The following is an 18,022-nucleotide window of genomic DNA, read 5'->3' on the forward strand; positions in this document are numbered from 1 at the left end:
TGAAGGTCATATGCAATTTTATTAATCAATAATTTTGTTTTTTATTATTATTTATGTTGTATTTTTTTTTTTAAATAAAAAATTTATTTGTTAATCAAAATGAACTTAGGGCTATTTAACAAACCCAATCCAATCAAATTGCCTAAAATTACCAACTTGGATTAATCCTAGTTCAACCTGATTTTAGAAAATCAAGCTCGGATTGAACTTGGGTTGGTGCATTTAGTCCGAAGGGTTGAGTTGAACTCGGGTTGCAGCTTCTATTACTTGAATTGAGCCTGGGTTTATACTCTCAATTCACAACTCCATCATTGCTAAGAGAGTCTGACACGGACGAGTAGGATCGGTTCGGCCTTTTAAAACCGGATTTGATTAGTACCTATCCGATTCCAACATCCGGTCCTTAAAACCGTGTACTAAACCCGCCACACACCCCTTTTTATACCCCCACAAAACGCTTATCCCCCACTCTCTCCTTTGTACGGATCCCTTCCTCTTTGCTTGCTATACGGTTCTTAGGGTTTTTTATTATTCTGGATTCCTAACAATTTCCATCGGTTAATATCATCAGTTGAACACATCTTCTTCTCATATTTTTATTACTTCAGATCAGTCCATAATCATCATCGCAACTGTATTTGTGGCATCCGACGGTCATTGAATCAGGTGAACTCTCTTTCTCTCTATACATCTTTCATAATATTACTGTATGTCTCTGTTTCTTCTGAATTAGTTTTTGTTTTTCTTTTTTCATTGAGATTTAAGATTTGTTTTGTTTCAACTTTCAATCTCAGATTAGATAAATCTCAATTCTTGTGTGTTTTTTTTTTCTTTCTGATTCTCTTAGTACCCACTTTTATTTTCTCATTATTCTACTTTTGTTTTTCGTTTAGGGTTTTCTTAGAAATTGGGTCTAGTATTTGTTGATTCGATAGAGGAGCAAATTCAATGGGTAAAAAGAAGTCCACCACTCGTGACGACGAGATCTCTGCTACTGCTTCTCAGATTGGGACCACAAAATCCAAAAAGAAGGTCACTGTCATTGATGACGATGAATACTCGATTGGTACTGAGGTTTCCGAGGATCAACCAGAGCCGAATCATGTAGAGGATGCCGTGCCCGCCCCCCTTCCTGGGAAGAAAAAGGGTAAGAAGGGCGGTTCTAAGGCAGCAAAATCTAAGGATGAAGAAGAAAATACAGTACTTGAAGAGGAAGACGATGCTCCACCGATCGTCTTCTCAGGTAAGAAGAAATCGAAATCCAAGAAGAGTGGTGGTAACAGTTTGTTTAGCACGTCTAGTTTCGATGTCCTTGAAGACGACGATAATAAAGATAGAGATGATGAATCAGATGTGCACAAAGAGAATGATGTAGACGAGGAGGGAGAGGACGACGTCCCCGTCGTTACTTTTACGGGTAAGAAGAAATCTTCTAAATCTTCCAAGAAGAATAATAATAGCTTGTTTACTACAACTGCTTTTGATGCCATTGTCGACGAAGGAGATGGAATTGATGCAGACCGGCAATCCATGGATGAAAATGAAGATGTTCCGGTAATTTCTTTTACTGGGAAGAAGAAGTCTTCTAAATCTTCCACGAAGGGTAGTACTAGTTTGTTCACAGCTTCTAATATTGATGCTCTCGATGAAGAGGACGACACTAAGGAGGAAAATAAAGCTGAGGAGGAAGATTCATCTGTGATTACTTTCTCTGGTAAGAAGAAATCGTCGAAATCCAAGAAGAGCAATGGCATGTTAACTGCCTCCAGTTTCGATACCAACCTTGGAGAGGAAGTTGCTGATGTAACTGATTTCAACAATGCTATTGATGCCAAAGACAAAGGAAGCGAGGACACAGCGGGGCCTTCTAATAAGAACAAAAAGAAAAAGAAGAAGAGTGGAAGAACTGCACAAGAAGAGGATGACCTGGACCAAATTCTTGCTGAGCTTGGTGAAACTGCTCTTGGTAAAACTACCACGCCTCCTCAACAAGAGGAGAAGGTTCAAGTTCAACCTGAAACAATTAGCCCGGCTGATGCTATGGTTGAGGAGAAGGAAACTGAAGCAGAAACTACTGGGGAGTCTGCAGCTGCAAAGAAGAAGAAGAAGAAGAAGGAGAAGGAAAAAGAGAAGAAGGCGGCCGCGGCTGCTGCTGTGGAGGTGAAGGAAGAAAAAAAGGAGGAAACTAAGAGTAAAGTTTTGGACAAAAAGATTCCAAAGCATGTGAGAGAAATGCAGGAGGCGCTATTGAGGCGTAAAGAAGCTGAAGAGAGAAAGAAGAGAGAAGAAGAGGAGAAACTGAGGAAGGAAGAAGAGGAGCGTCGTCGACAAGAGGAGCTTGAGAAGCAAGCAGAGGAAGCTAGGCGAAGGAAGAAGGAGAGAGAAAAGGAGAAGCTGTTGAAGAAAAAACAAGAAGGAAAGCTCTTGACAGGTAAGCAGAAGGAAGAAGCTCGTCGGTTGGAAGCAATGAGGAATCAGATTCTTGCGAAGGCTAATGTACTTCCCACTGCAGACACTGATGGTGTGTCAGGAAAACGGCCAAAGTATGAAAGTAGGAAGGCTAAGCCAGCTCCTACTGCACAAACAAATGGCGAGCCCTCTGTAACTGCTGTGGAGAACATACAAGAAAAGGAAAGCCAGCTGGATTCCGAAGCTGAGGCATTGGAAGTCAAGAAGGTCCAAGAAGTGGAGTCAGTGGAAATTGAACATGGGGTTGAAGAGAATGGAATCGAAGAAGAAGAAGAAGAAGACGAGGATGAAGCATGGGATGCGAAGAGTTGGGACGGTGCTGTTGTCGACTTGAATGTTAAGAGTGTGTTTGATGAGGAAGAAGCCGAGTCTGAGCCGTTGGTTGTGGTGAAGAAAGAGACCAAGCGAGTCATGGCACCATCTTCTCGAGATGCAGCAGAAACTAAGCCCACAGTTGCTGCCAAAAAGGTTGCTACTGTTACTTCACCTACAGAAACTGAAGATGTAGAGAGTAAAGAGGATCAACATGAGGCTGAAGTTAATGTGAAGATCAGGAGAACGGATGCGGCAACAATGAAACGGGAAGCACGAACCATGGAAGCTCATTCAAAACGGAGTGCTGACAACCTCCGTTCTCCAATTTGTTGCATTATGGGCCATGTTGATACTGGTAAAACCAAGCTGCTAGATTGCATCCGAGGTACTAATGTGCAAGAAGGCGAGGCTGGTGGTATTACACAGCAGATTGGGGCGACTTATTTTCCTGCTGAGAACATAAGGGAGAGAACCAAGGAGTTAAAAGCCGATGCGACGTTGCGTGTCCCTGGTCTTTTGGTCATTGATACTCCAGGACACGAATCGTTTACGAATTTACGTTCGCGAGGTTCAGGCTTATGTGATATTGCAATTTTGGTTGTTGACATCATGCATGGATTGGAACCACAGACAATTGAATCGCTGAATCTTTTGAAAATGCGGAATACTGAGTTTATAGTTGCGTTAAACAAGGTGAGCTCAGCTTTTTGATTGATAGTTTAATATTGTTTTCGGAAACTCTTTTAAGATTTGTTATTTCTCCAGTCTGATCATTTTCTTTTATTTTTTTGGTTTCAAAGGTTGACAGGTTATATGGTTGGAAGAAATGCCCCAATGCACCTATTGTGAAAGCTATGAGACAACAGTCTAAAGATGTACAAAATGAGTTCAATATGAGACTTACACAGGTCACTACATTCTAGCCTTTTTGTAGTCTTTGTGCTAGGGGTTGTGTCAGTTTAGCGGATGTAGTTACTAGTTACCATTGTCTTTGTTTTTCTTTTTACAGATTGTTACACAGTTCAAGGAACAGGGTTTAAATACTGAATTGTACTACAAAAATAAAGAAATGGGGGAAACTTTCAGTATTGTCCCTACAAGTGCAATCAGGTATGCATCATGGACTTCAAGGCCAAGCTTCTTATTAGATGGATTCAAGAATTGTGACTGATTTTGTATTTTTTTCTGGCTCAAATATAACAGTGGCGAAGGCATTCCGGATATGCTATTGTTGTTGGTACAGTGGACTCAGAAAACTATGGTGGAAAAGCTTATGTTTAGCAACGAAGTGCAAGTGAGCGTTCTTTCTGTTCATTTATTTGTATTTTATGCTTCGAATTAGTGGAAACTATGTTGTAATTTTTTGGATTGAACTGTCCCCAGTGCACGGTATTGGAGGTCAAGGTTATTGAGGGCCTAGGGACAACAATTGATGTTGTGTTGGTTAATGGTGTGCTTCATGAAGGAGATCAAATTGTTGTTTGTGGCATGCAAGTAAGCCTTCTAATACTTGTCTTTATTCCATATACATTGTCAATGTCATTAGTTAAAGTTTCTTACAAATCCATTTTTCAATGTCAGGGGCCTATTGTTACCACAATCCGTGCTATACTGACCCCTCACCCAATGAAGGAGCTTCGAATTAAGGTGAGAAGTTCTTTTTAATTGTTTCTTATGTTTTGTGTTCTGTCAAGTGTTTTTATAGTACCTAAGGAAGGTTGTTACTGGTGATAAGGAGTGTTTGATTGCATATAACTTTTTGTTTACAGTTTAGTAGGTGTACTCTGTTCAGTTCTTTTCTGTTCTAACCATTCCATTTCATGTTTGTTCGAAGACGATGTAGTCATGTAGGATCAATACCAGTCCTTGCATCTCATCATTATTGACGGCAGATTTAATCTCATATTTATAATATTCTGTATACCTCAGCTTAGTTGGTTTATTGCTTGGGGATTAGGGTAATTGAATTTATGGGCCATATCTTCTTTATCTCTCTTGGATATATATTCCATCAATAACTGACTTTTGTAAAAAAAATTAGGTGTGTTGATATTCCAATTTATTTACCATTTCTGCTTGTAACACAGACTTCTACATGCATCTGTCTTATTAGATGGCTATATATATATATATAATAAAAGATGTTTCAAAAAATACAACACATCCGTCAATCTCTATTAGGAGGCCATTGTGGTGGTATCTTAATCATTACATTTGAAACCAATATGGTCTTTGTTGTACAAAAAAAAAATCTGGCAAAAGAAGTCTTAAGAAATAAAAGACATACTCATAAGGCATATGCCTTAGTCAAGAGGCACCAAAAAGGTACGTGCATCTTCAAAGGCATAAGCCTTTTCAATGTCTCTTTGAGCGAAGCATAGGCCTTTCAATGCAAATGGGCTTTCCTTGAAGCCTTAAGGCGAGTGTCTCTAGGTTTGCATTGACTTCCTTTTTAGTCACCATCAACTAACACATCAGTTGCACCAAACATTTTCTTTATTGCCCAACTTTTCTCCTCATAAACCATAAATCTTATTGTTGTTGATGTACTAACCTAGACTGAATGTCGTTGATGGGACGGACAGAAATATAGGACTGATGGTTGGCATAAACTTAGATTCTATTATGGAAAGAGGTTAAAGGCTGGATTGAAGGCTTAAAAGTAGATTTGTATAGGACTATGGGGTGATGGGAACTAAGGGCTTATAGTGCTGAAAGAAGGTGCAGATGACTGATAAAATAAAGTCTATAACTTATGGTAGTAGGTCTGAGAAATTTGAACATTAACAAAATTAGATCTCAGAATAGCTAAAGTCTCCTCTGGTAGTCTCACCACTGGTTGAGACCTTTGGTTGGTGTCTCACTACTTGGGACAAGGAATCACACCACCGTAACATTCTTTTATTTTATTTATTGAACTTAGAGACATACAACTTATCCCAAACCTCTATGCTGCTTGCAACCACAACTTATCTGAAGCACCACATGATGACTGATGATTTTGTGGTTCTCTTACATCCAGGGATCTTATCTGCATCATAAAGAGCTCAAGGCTGCGCAGGGTATCAAGATCACTGCCCAGGTGAAGTTAGTTTCCAGTATAATTTTAGAAATGCGCCTATGGATACTTACATGTATACATTTCCACTAAATTATTGAGTGGGGTGTTCTAAAAGACTTCTTGTGTTATATTTACTTGCAGGGCCTCGAACATGCTATTGCAGGCACTGGTCTATATGTGGTGGAGGCCGATGATGATTTGGAAGACATCAAGGAAGCAGCGATGCAGGACATGAAATCAGTCATGAGCAGGATTGACAAGAGTGGGGAAGGTGTTTGCGTCCAGGCATCCACACTTGGGTCGTTGGAAGCATTATTGGAGTTCTTGAAGAGCCCAGCGGTGAGCATACCTGTCAGTGGAATAAGTATAGGCCCCGTCCACAAGAGGGATGTCATGAGGGCCAGCGTCATGCTTGAGAGAAAAAAGGAATACGCCACCATCTTAGCTTTTGATGTCAAAGTGACACCTGAGGCTCGCGAGCTTGCGGATGAGACCGGTGTCAAGATATTTATTGCCGACATCATTTATCATTTATTTGATCAGTTCAAGGCCTATATTGATAATCTCAAGGAAGAAAAGAAGAAGGAAGCTGCAGAAGAAGCAGTCTTTCCATGTGTTCTCAAGATCATACCAAATTGCATTTTCAACAAGAAGGACCCAATTGTCTTGGGGGTTGATGTTCTCGAAGGCATCGCAAAGGTATCTCTCATTTTTTCTATTTTGGACATCTTTTTGTTTGTTGTGTTCAACCTGACTTGACCAAGTCTTGTATTTGGCCCGTGCTAGCCAATAGAACCAGTAACTTTTGTAGTCTGCTCTTTTCTCTGAGCTCATAATCATCTGACAAGTGTCTGTCTCTAGATCCGGGACCATAGATGACCTCTATTTTCAAATCTGCACACATGCTCAAAACTAATTCTCTAGATCAATGTGACATTCAGGTGGTCATGCTCAGTTTCATCAAAAGTGGTTACCTAGGCTCACCTTAGGCAAATTTTCAATTTGATCTAATAAAAGAATCTGACTTCATAGGCCACCTTTTTTCATCCTTCAATTGAGGGTTTTATGGATGTGGAACTTTAAGGCTTTGATTAAATTCTTCCATCAGATTGTCATTTTGGGAGTTTGAGGTCTTTTGTTTTTATGTATTCTTCTGTCACATCTAAATCCAAGACAAGGGATCAACTGCTGGAGCATATCTCATTCTTTTTTATTAATATTGCTTGGCTTGCATATACCATGCCTCTGACTATATTTTGATTGCATTGAGCTCAGGTGGGGACTCCAATTTGCATTCCATCAAGAGAATTTATTGACATCGGACGGATTGCATCCATTGAAGTTAATCACAAACAGGTTGATATTGCTAAGAAAGGGCAGAAGGTGGCCATAAAGGTAATGGGCAGTGCATTGGATACTATAAGAAGATGCAAGTATTTGTTAGTTTAGGATCGAAATTGTTAGACAAGTTATGATGTACCCAAACTGTGTGCTTTTCAGATAGCAAGCGGCGATGCTGAGGAGCAGCAAAAGATGTTTGGCAGGCACTTCGAGATCGATGATGAGCTTGTTAGCCACATAACAAGGAAATCTATAGATGTTCTGAAAACAAATTATCGGGTAATTTCTACGTAATCTTGTAGTCATTTTTCTCTCCTTTTTAAATAACAAAATATTTTTTTAGGAAAAAAAAAAGATTTAGTCCCCCCTTTTCTTGGTGGTTGATCTAATGTTTTCTGTTTTGCTTGCCTTTATTAAAATGTACAGGATGATCTGTCTATTGATGAATGGAGGCTGGTTGTGAAGTTGAAGAATCTCTTCAAGATACAGTAGGTTTATAAATGTCCTACAATTGCTGCAATTGTCGAGAAGCTGATACTGAACCAGTTCCTTATACATATACAGCAAGGAGCTTCTCTGGTTGTTTTGATGTATAGTGGGAGACTTTTGGTTGAAGTTTGATTTTTGGAGGTCTGAATTATGGTACTTGTCGAAGAAAACGGCAGTAGCAGTGAAATGTTGGATGAGAGACCACAGTTTAGAATCGTTTTCTGTTATACTATTCTGAACTACAAATATATATATTTTTTAATTTTCTGGGCAACGGGAGAGGACGAGCGAGAAGGTGAGTTACTCTTTGCAACAGTTGAGAACTTGTAATGCATGGATAATAATTTTTAGAAATTTTGGAATTTGAATAAGCATTTCTTTAATTTAATCTTATTTACTTACAGAGAACGTTCCTTAGGAGAATGGGTTGGATATGGTTTAGGAAGAGTTGACCTGAATCGATTTGTATCTACCTCAACTCTGGGTTCTTTCTTTATTAGCAAAATTCGGCAGTGGTTTGCAGCAATTTGGAAAATTTTAAAAATTGGCAAATAAAATGAAGAATGGCAGAAATACGATATGAGAGAATATAATTTGGATTGCTCTTAAAAAATTGGACATGTACTAGAGAAACCCAACTCATGCGTGGATCCATATGGTTGTGTGCGCATCCCACATCAGCAAAGTGTGAATTGAGGTCAATCTGTGGTCACTCTAACATGATTATATTTCTAGTTTGTTTCTTCTTTGCAAGATGATTAATGCTGAAGTGACTTCAGTGGGGACACGTGGGAAACATCTTGACACAGACGTGCGCCAAGATGTATCTTGAACCTGTGTCTCCACCTGGTTCTTATCCACTTTGATGTGTGTCCCCCGCTGAGGTCACTCCGGTTCTTATCCACTTTGATGTGTGATGTCAAGAAGTGCAATATGAGATTACAGCCTGAGGTCACTTCAGTATTATTTTTTCATTGTCATATGCATAGAAGATTTAGACCCCAAATATTTTTCTTTACTTCAATTAGTTCTCGGCCAAACTACTACTTAAACATTTCCAACAATCAAGCAATGAGTAGGATAATACTGATAGGAATCGACGCAAGGGAAAGAAGTAGTAAGGACTCGTCTAACGATTCATCTCTTTCAAATCCTCAGGCACCCCAACAAAGAAATATTTCACTCATTAATCAGGGCGAAGCTTTAAAAAAGGTCTTAAGCTGCTTCAATTGCAAAAGAGTAATTGTCGCTAGCGAAACTCACGAAGAGGGGGGTTTTCACTTTCATAACCCTGTTGAGACCCAAAATACATTCAGGTACACGGCTACGAAAAAAATAAGAGAGACTTTCCCAAAATTTGACGGGAAGTAAATTGATGTAAAATTCTACAAAGCGTGAGACACCATATGTGCCTACGCAACAAAAGAGAATAAACAGCCCCAAGGGGTGGGGGTGATCTTTCCCTTGATTCGATTCTTATCCCATGCAAGTCCCAATCATATTAGGGATATGAGAGAGGTAAATGAAGTAGGATTATGAAGTTAGTGATCAGAACAAATTTGGGGAAAGTATATGGCATCATATCCCATATCTGTGTTCCTTCTGTCGTGGCTATTTATTACGGTACACACGTTCATCATCAGTTGATCATGGACTTATTAAATTGAATTAAAAAATACTGTCTTTATGACATGTAATCTGAGCCACGTCAACCTTTGCATCCAGGATTGATAATTTTCCACAATCATTAGGATCATTCCATTTGCTTCATGGTTCTATCTGCTTCATGCCCGTCTTAACATACAGCCATCTTCTCTTCTCTGTGCAATGCTCAGCCCTGTGTAGCAGGAACTAGGAAGTCAGTTCGGAACTACTCTTAATACTACTAGACATATGCTAAGAAAAATGCAATAATCACTAACCCTATACTTACCCAAAATAATAATAATAATAATTTATAATAGTAAAAATGCCAACGCGACTTTCTAGGATACTGCACACTGAAGTGACATAAAGGTGTGAACGGAAAAATAGATGTTTTTCTCGAGATACGAGTGAAATCTATGGCTTTGTCTGCATATCGTGACGTCAGCTTAGTGTCACACACTGTATCCTGCTAAGTCACTTGCGTATTACACTCCTTCAGTGATTTTTTAAGCTCAAAGTGCTCACAGAGTCTTTGTCAGTGCCACATCAAGCATGCAAGGTAATTTAGTAAATTAGGAATGTCATTCGGTACACGTGGGTTCAAGCTATTAATGGATCCCCGGATTTCATGGAGCAAATTTATTTTTTTTCAAATGAAGAGTCAATTTTAGAGCCTTAATTCATCACTTGTCAATACATATTGGTTTTGAGTTGTGATAATGGGATTACCCCCACATGGCAAACTCAATTGATTGCGTGACATCAAGCTCGGAGTAATAGATTTGTGCTCCTTGAGAAATCTGTTTTCCTCGAGATACATCTTTTCTCAAGAGGTGCATTTGTGTATCTCAAAGAGTGCAGATCTACAATTCTCAAACCGGTCAAATCAGGATCCTGACGATTGAATTTACCATATTCATTGATTTTTATTTAATATTAGCATAGACATGAAATCATATATCTTTTTTCTCGGATACACAACTACACATCCCATTAAAAGTATGCAGTTGTATACCAAAAAAAGGATTTATAGCTCCGTGTGAGTTAAGACTTTCTAATTAGAAAATCATTATTCTTATCATATTCGTTGAGTTGGGGTGGACTGCTTAACTTAGGGCCCCACCTAGTTTCCGTGTGGCTGTGGTTGTGTCCAAGACACTATCCTGTACAATTGTATGTTAAGTAATTAATTACTTAAGGGTTTCATTAAGTTATTAGTAAGAATTTCACCTTTACTAAGGTTCCTTAGGAAACTTGTGACATCATAAAACATGATCCAATGCCTGAACTTTGAAAAATAATTAATTAAAAAAAAAAAAGTTAATTTTTCCCTTTAAATTATGGAGTTAGTTTGAAGTTCAAAAACCTAGTATTATTTATTTTTAATTAAAGTGTAACAAGTAAAATTTGGAGTGCCAATAGCAACTCTTGAGTATATAACTGTCCTCAATGTTCTTTCCAACAGGCTCCTCGTGATTGAAAAAGAAAAATCCTCGAAACCAGGAGATGAATTGATAACTAACTACTAGAAGTACATAATCTTCACTCTTAAATAATTGTCTTGCCCCTCCTATCGCTTTTCGATTCTCACAGATGAAGATTTTAATTGCAGAAAACGCTTCCAATATCCCAACCACGAAAACCCAACAATTCTCAAACTAGGAAAATATTTTCAAAAATACGAAGTCCACTCTTTTCTCTCCAAAATCTCTGTTAAGAGATAGATAGATCATGAAACGAGAAGAAGTTGAAGAAGAAGAACAACCGGTCACACCGGCCGGCCGATTCTTCCTCCAGCCGGAGATGGATCAGGTTATCAACTGCGTTATTGGTATGAAAAACACCATCGACATAGAATCTGTAAAATCCGAAATCCGAAATTCTCTATTTATCCAACACCCCAGATTTAGATGTGTGTTGGTGAGAGATAAACACGGGAGGGAACACTGGAAAAGAAGCGAAGTTGACTTGGAGAAGCACTTTATCATTAAAGACGACATCGATGATTTTTATGGTGACTCCAATATTGATGATGAAGAGATTGTTAACAATTACGTAGCAGATCTTACAGTCTCATCACCTCTGGATACAAATAAGCCACTATGGGAGATTCACTTGTTGAGGGCTCACAAAAGTTTCATATTCAGAATCCATCACGCTTTAGGAGATGGGATTTCTTTGATGTCTTTGTTCCTTTCTTGTTGTAGGAAGATTGATCATCCTGATCAACCAGCTATCATCCCTTCTTTTTCTTCTTCTTCTTCTTCTTCTACTACTAGAAGTAGTAGTGTTTTTGAGAAGATGTGGAAGTTAGTGATGGTAGCTTTTTTTACTTTGGTTTATGTATCCAAGTTCATGCTTCGAAGCTTGTGGGTGAGAGATAGAAGAACGTTGATAAGTGGTGGTGCTGGGGTGGAACTGTGGCCAAGAAAGCTCGCCACCGCCAAGTTCATGTTGCAGGACATGAAATCGGTCAAGAACGCTGTTCCTAACGCGGTACGTTTTTTTTTAAATTTATTTAATTTCTTTACTTTTGAGCTTTGAGTAGTCCATGGAGTTTTGTAGTTACTTTATATGAGGGCCCTTTTCAAAAACCTGCAATCCCGTTCTTCATGTTTTGGGAATTAAAATGTATAATTAGCCGAAATGGAAATTTTTTCAAAAATTGATCACGTTTTTGTGAAATTTCTTTAAAATCTGTACACAGCGGTTTGCCCAATTTCATGGAAACCTATACACACAAATAGGTTGATTAGGCTAGGCAACTCCAACACGTCTAGGTAAAGACATCCAAACCTAACTCCAACGGATCTTTAAATTACCCATTTTGCCCATGTTTTTAAAATAAATGTTATTTTTGACTTCTATCTTTTTATAAAACATGATTTAATTATAATTTTTTTACACCACTTATTTTCAATTATTGTTATTCAAATATTTTAAATTACTTTCATTAAATATCTTTAAGATCAAATCAAATCAATTGTTATTTTAAAAAAATTCATTAAATATATATATATTTTTTTTAAAAGAGCAAATCAAATGTTGAATAAAGTTCAACAATTGACTCTTATTTTTTATTTTATTTTTTAAGATATGTGAACAATAATTTAGAAAATGATAGTGCTAAAGATGGAGTGGTTGTTTGCTCATAACGCTTTAAGCAAATTTGGTCATAGACAACCATCATTTAGACATGTGGCCCTGATGACATAAGTAAGAAAAGAAAATTTTCTCTTTCCTGTCCACACATCCACTCCACTGCCGAGGAATCTTTATTTTTAGATTTTAAATCTTAAAAAGTATTGTGAGATCCACATAGATTATCATATTTACAATCGAATACTACAACCTTCTGAATTTTATGAAAAACCTCAGGGTAAAAAAAATGAAAAAAAAAAAAAAAAAGTTCAAACTAGATCAATGGTATTGAAAATGGGTGTAGCTGCTGCTCACCCAATTTTAAAATTAAAATACAATGGTGAAAAATAACTTCTTTTTTTTGTAAATTCATAGAATTTCATCCTCTACAACACTTTTGTATTGGATCACATTTTTGAATGTGACAAGATGATCTTATCAAGAAATTTCAATTTTTTATCATGGGTAGGAGAGAAAAAAATATCTTATTATTGCTTATGTCATCACAGCCACATGTCAAAACGATGAAAGTTGTGAGCAAACAATCACTCTTTTAGAGGAAGGATTAGTTGGAGTTCAAATTAGTTAAGAAAGCATCTTCTCGAAATTAAGAGAAGATATCAATTTGAACCTTTCATCACAGAAAATGGTAAATCATGCCCGTGTATGTTATTACAAAATAAAGATGAGAAGAAAAATAATTTGATTTTGTTTTAGCTCAGGAGCAGAACTAGTAAGGAGCTGGTGAGGGCAATTGTCCCCACAGAACTTTGAGACACCCCTATATTTTCAACTAATTACCTGCCCCATTTGTCCCCACTCCCTCACCTCTCTCCTCATTTGCTTCCACACCCTCACCTCCCTCCAATTTTTGCCTCTCCCTCCACCCTCAATTTTTTGTTGATGACATTACCTCTTGACCAGGCCTTCTCATATACCAATTAGAAATTATCTAAATATCATTTTCTTCTACTTCTAACCAAAAACCTATGAATTTTTCCCTAAAACTATTCATCTTCAGATTCTTCAACTATATAACTAACCATAGTTTGCTCCCACTACAAGAAAATCCTAGTTCCGCCCCTGTTTTAGCTCCACTTGTTTCTTCAGAGTAAAAGGGACGAATTCATTGCTTCTTTCTACTATAAAGTGACGACGAATTTACTGTTTTATTAATGTTTCAAAGTAATGAAATTATTGTTATTTTGTTTAACAGCATTGGCTATTTATCAACTTTATCTACTTCTATATTTAAGAATGATTACAGTCCTGACTTGTTAAAATTACAGATTTTTCAATCCAAAAATAAATCTCGCAAAATGTTATATTTTTCCTTGCACCGAAGTTGAATACAAGTGAAACCCTAAACAACGTAATTTTACTAATTTGTCACCCAAAATTTAGGGCCAACTTAGTGAAAATCTCTACATCCTAGATCCGGATATATTAAGTAATTCTCTCTTTTATTTACTTACTTTTTTTTTTAAAGAAAATAAATAAAAGAGAGCATCTGGTGGCGAGTGGTGACTGGCAAAGTAGACTGTGATTTGGAATTTTGGATTGCTACGGCAGCATAGCACAGGATCTAAACCCTCATTTGCAAATTAGTTGGGTATCGGAGGGGGAGGGACCACAAATTGAATATCACATTTAATTTGGAAGAAAATGTTTAAATACTTCGGTACTTGCATTCGGTGGAGATTCGATTTTTTAGTCGTGAACTTTTTACTGTGATTCTCACAATTCTAACGTGGAGATGCATACGTAATCATAATTTTTACTCGTATCGCGAGGAAATATTTGCAAATCCCAAGTCAGATTTGTGGGAATCGCAGTAAATACCTTGTGTCATTACAGCATTTTACTTTTTTTTTAAGGATTTAATAATTGTAAGCGCACCCAACATTCTTTTACGTTCCACCCACGTGAAGAAAAAGCAACTAAACGAGTTGCACATGGAATGGAATGGAATGTGCACTATTGGATGTTAAATAATTCGTGCTAACACTGTCTGCGTTGAACACTGGGTTCTAACACTAAGGTGAACTGGCAGTATACAGATAATCATAGATTTATTTTCTCGAGATATAAATTAGAAAATTAATGCTTCTCTACTACTGCGAGATCAACTCAGCGTTGGAGGCAGTAAAGCATTTTCCTATCATAAAAGTTGAAGATAAGAATTAATATACATGTATATAGGGTCCCGTTCAGCAACAAATATTTTGGCAAAATATTTTTCAAAACATGGGTTAGAGGTTTTGGAATTAGCTGATTTTTTGTGAGGATGATCTCTATGGTGAGGAGATCATCCTCACCAAAAATCAGTCCATTCCAAAACTTCTAACCCCAGTTTACAAGTTGAAAAATCGTGGACCGTCCATTTTTTGTAAATCATTTTTGATGGGGTTAGAAGTTTTGGAATGGGCTGATTTTTGGTGATGATGATCTCCTCACCGTAGAGATCATCCTCACTCAAAATCAGCCCATTCCAAAATCTCTAACCCATGTTTTGCCAAAATGTTTGTTGCAGAACATTTCCCATATATATATCCCGAAGAAAATTTTTATTTGATCAACGATGTGGCACTTGCACAGAACCGTGGATCTTTTTCCTTATGTATCCCAGAGAAAAAGATCTGTGATTCTATGCACTTGCTAGGTCGACTGTGTACACATCGAGTAAGAATATCGTGACTCATATTAATCAGGCGGGGGTGCATTTTTTCAAGGTATTTATTTGTCTTGGTTTTTTTATTGCATTACATTTATTGACCACTAGTTTAATGATACCACCTGCTATGACATGACAGTGTGTACAGAATCATAGACGCTTTTCCTCAGACATTAGTGAAAAGCATCTATGATTCTATGCACACTGGCACCTCAGTCAGGGAGTGTATCCTCTGTAGTTAATTTTTTTTTTTTTTTTCCTATAGTTCCCTGACGATGAAATAAAAGACTGATACGTAAGACATGTAATGCCTTGGATGAGATTTGGAAGAAAAAAAAAAAAAAAACCTTCTCTAGCCTCATCTCAGGGGCCTTGGAAATGAACGGTAACCTAACTCCAAAGATTTTAACGGAGGGATTTCAATGAATGTTGGTGCCATGTAGTGCTCTCTCAATCGCTAAACTCCACTACAGGAAAAAAAAAAACTAAAGAGGATCAGCTCCTTGAACACAATGTTGTAGGAAGTCAGTGTATAACACCTCTTTTCACAATTGACCATTATCTAAATTAAGTCAATGGTAGTTGATGCGCTATTGTAAACGACGAAAGAAAATACTTGGGAGAGTAAGGATAGGATGATCATATGGGAAGAAATGATTGTGATATAAAATTTCATCTGTTGAATAAAGTGGGTAGGACATAGGTGATTCTAATTATTTTCTCATGCCATGGGTCAAGTCTATATGGATGCATTGACTTCATCATCATGGTCGCGCTACCTGTCTAGTCGGCTTTGCCATGGATGTGTGTAAAACCCTTATTACTCAAAGCATCCCATTTTGCACCAGTTATAACTACCATCTATTTATTTTAGAGTCACTATCCAGATTCCAGGATGGTGTCCTGTTCCTATAGCAACATACAGTGTCTACGTGGCATGTTTTAGTTGGAGATTAAATACATTGGGCTGTGTGCCATCTAGAAAATGGCTGGGTTAGGAGCCCGGCATGTTTTAAACTCCAACCATAACGTGCACGTAAATACTGTTCCTATTCTATAGGAATGGGACACCTTACCTAATCCTGATTCTTAATCATTTAGAGCAGAAGTTTTGTAGGTTTACACTTGGACATCTTCCCTGCATTGACAGTTCTTTGTTCGTGGATGGTTGACTTGGCCAATCTAAATTGTCCTTCCTAACAATGACACTCACTATTGCCGATTTTGATATTAGACTTGAACATCGCTCCATTTAGCATGTATTGGGAAAATATTAAGGCAGAAGTGTGAATTAACCATCTTGATTACCTTATTGATGAATTTTATTGCTATATAACATGGCAGACAATCAATGATGTTCTTTTCGGGGTGATATCATCTGGACTGGCACGATACTTGGATACCCGATCAACCAAAAGTAAAATTATTTTACAGTATTTATGTTTTGAGGAATTTATTTATCTAAGATAACATCCATCACTTCTGATGATCCTAACTCGATACGTTTCAAATGTCTTTGCTAGAACCAACTGAGGGTCTTCAAATCACAGGATTAGCTATGGTTAATATAAGAGAACAGCCAGGATTGCAGGTTTTACTTACAACATTTCCTTCATTCTTTTTTTCCTAGCATCATGCCTTCTGTTAATTCAAGTGTGTTTATATCTACTCCGCTTATCTGTTGCTTTTTTTATTTTGAGGAATAATAAATTCAATTGTGTATCATTGAGCAGGATCTATCAAATTTGATGAAAAACAAGTCCGTTTCCAGGTGGGGAAACCAATTCGGTTTCATTCTACTTCCTATTTATCATTATAAAGATGTTGATGACCCTCTTTGGTATGTGAAGAGAGCTAAAGCCATGCTCGATCGTAAGAAGCTTTCTCTAGAGCCTCATTTGTCTTACAGAATCGGAAAATTAGTAATGACACTCTTGGGTCCAAAGGTGATGATCAACCATACCAACACCACACTCCATTTTAGTAATAATTCTTGAGTTTGTGCGTCAATCTTCTGCTTAACATTGCATATCAGCATTAATACTTGTAAGGTTGAAGTCATTTGTCTCAAGTAGAGTCATGTTTGGTTTATAACCCATCAAAGATGAGAATATGAACCAATAGAAATCTGTCTTGTCTTGTAGGCCGCAACGTTTCTTAATTACAGGGTTGTTTGTAACACAAGCTACACTATATCAAATATTGTTGGCCCACAAGAGCAGATCATGTTTGGAGGGAACCCTATAACTTATGTTCGAGTGACTTCATCTAGCTTACCACATGTAAGTTTCTAATGCGCGCGTCCATTTTATTCCTTTCAAGGGTAGGGAAGAGCTTATTATTGGTTAATGGTGCAGGCAATTACAATGCACATGTTGAGCTACGCGGGAAAGGCAGAAATGCAAATCCTTGTGGCTAAAGACATCATACCTGACCCCCATATTCTTGCTAAATGTTTCCAAGATGCATTGCTTGAGATGAAAGATGCTGCCACTGCTACTACTGCGACCAAGATCCAGTAGGGAAGTGACTCCAGCCTCCTAATTGGTCACTTCCCAGCATTCGTGATTTGAGGAAGATATTACTTTGTTTGCAAAATTTGTATAATGGACACTAGCCAAGTTCTCCTTTAAAAAAAAGGGGGGGGAAAGAGCGTAGATTTGAAGAAAATAAATTTCTAGAACTGAAACATAGCTCGGGGCTAACCCAATATTGTTAAGGGAACAATCAATTCCTGTTCTAAAGAACGATTCAGGATGTTACCAGCAAAATATTACGATCATCCAGGTAGTTTTATACTTCTTTTTTTTGTGATTATGTCCACTAATTGTTATCATATAGAATTGATCTGAAGAACATAATTAATTAATGTTTTTAAAACCATG

The 18,022-nt window shown here is 37.5% G+C and overlaps 2 protein-coding genes across 2 annotated transcripts; both read left to right on the plus strand.

The window, feature by feature from the left end:
• Positions 1-456: 456 nt before the first annotated feature.
• LOC147409208 (uncharacterized) lies at positions 457-8,058 on the plus strand. The gene is made up of 12 exons (XM_086426471.1): positions 457-666; positions 894-3,477; positions 3,585-3,692; positions 3,794-3,894; positions 3,988-4,078; positions 4,168-4,278; positions 4,366-4,431; positions 5,807-5,866; positions 5,987-6,544; positions 7,121-7,240; positions 7,346-7,465; positions 7,613-8,058. The coding sequence occupies exons 2-12, from the start codon at positions 949-951 to the stop codon at positions 7,676-7,678; spliced, it is 3,930 nt and encodes a 1,309-aa protein (XP_086282597.1). The 5' UTR covers positions 457-666; positions 894-948; the 3' UTR covers positions 7,679-8,058.
• Positions 8,059-10,790: 2,732 nt separating this feature from the next.
• LOC147409209 (wax ester synthase/diacylglycerol acyltransferase 5-like) lies at positions 10,791-17,954 on the plus strand. Its single transcript, XM_086426493.1, has 6 exons — positions 10,791-11,818; positions 16,482-16,554; positions 16,661-16,728; positions 16,871-17,083; positions 17,282-17,419; positions 17,495-17,954. The coding sequence occupies exons 1-6, from the start codon at positions 11,054-11,056 to the stop codon at positions 17,657-17,659; spliced, it is 1,422 nt and encodes a 473-aa protein (XP_086282619.1). The 5' UTR covers positions 10,791-11,053; the 3' UTR covers positions 17,660-17,954.
• The last annotated feature ends 68 nt before the right edge of the window (positions 17,955-18,022 follow it).

This window comes from Akebia trifoliata, chromosome 2 (assembly GCF_017979445.1).
Source record: "Akebia trifoliata isolate Shusen 1 chromosome 2, ASM1797944v1, whole genome shotgun sequence".
Taxonomy (NCBI): Eukaryota; Viridiplantae; Streptophyta; class Magnoliopsida; order Ranunculales; family Lardizabalaceae; genus Akebia; species Akebia trifoliata.

What these genes read in the sequence shown, in the direction of transcription:
- LOC147409209 (XM_086426493.1), top strand. Translation starts at nt 11,054, where the DNA reads ATGAAACGAGAAGAAGTTGAAGAAGAAGAACAACCGGTCACACCGGCC. An exon ending in GAGAACAGCCAGGATTGCAG is followed by an intron (nt 16,729 to 16,870) that starts GTTTTACTTACA and finishes ATCATTGAGCAG; the next exon opens with GATCTATCAAATTTGATGAA. An exon ending in TGACACTCTTGGGTCCAAAG is followed by an intron (nt 17,084 to 17,281) that starts GTGATGATCAAC and finishes CTTGTCTTGTAG; the next exon opens with GCCGCAACGTTTCTTAATTA.
- LOC147409208 (XM_086426471.1), top strand. Translation starts at nt 949, where the DNA reads ATGGGTAAAAAGAAGTCCACCACTCGTGACGACGAGATCTCTGCTACT. An exon ending in TTATAGTTGCGTTAAACAAG is followed by an intron (nt 3,478 to 3,584) that starts GTGAGCTCAGCT and finishes TTGGTTTCAAAG; the next exon opens with GTTGACAGGTTATATGGTTG. An exon ending in GTCCCTACAAGTGCAATCAG is followed by an intron (nt 3,895 to 3,987) that starts GTATGCATCATG and finishes CAAATATAACAG; the next exon opens with TGGCGAAGGCATTCCGGATA.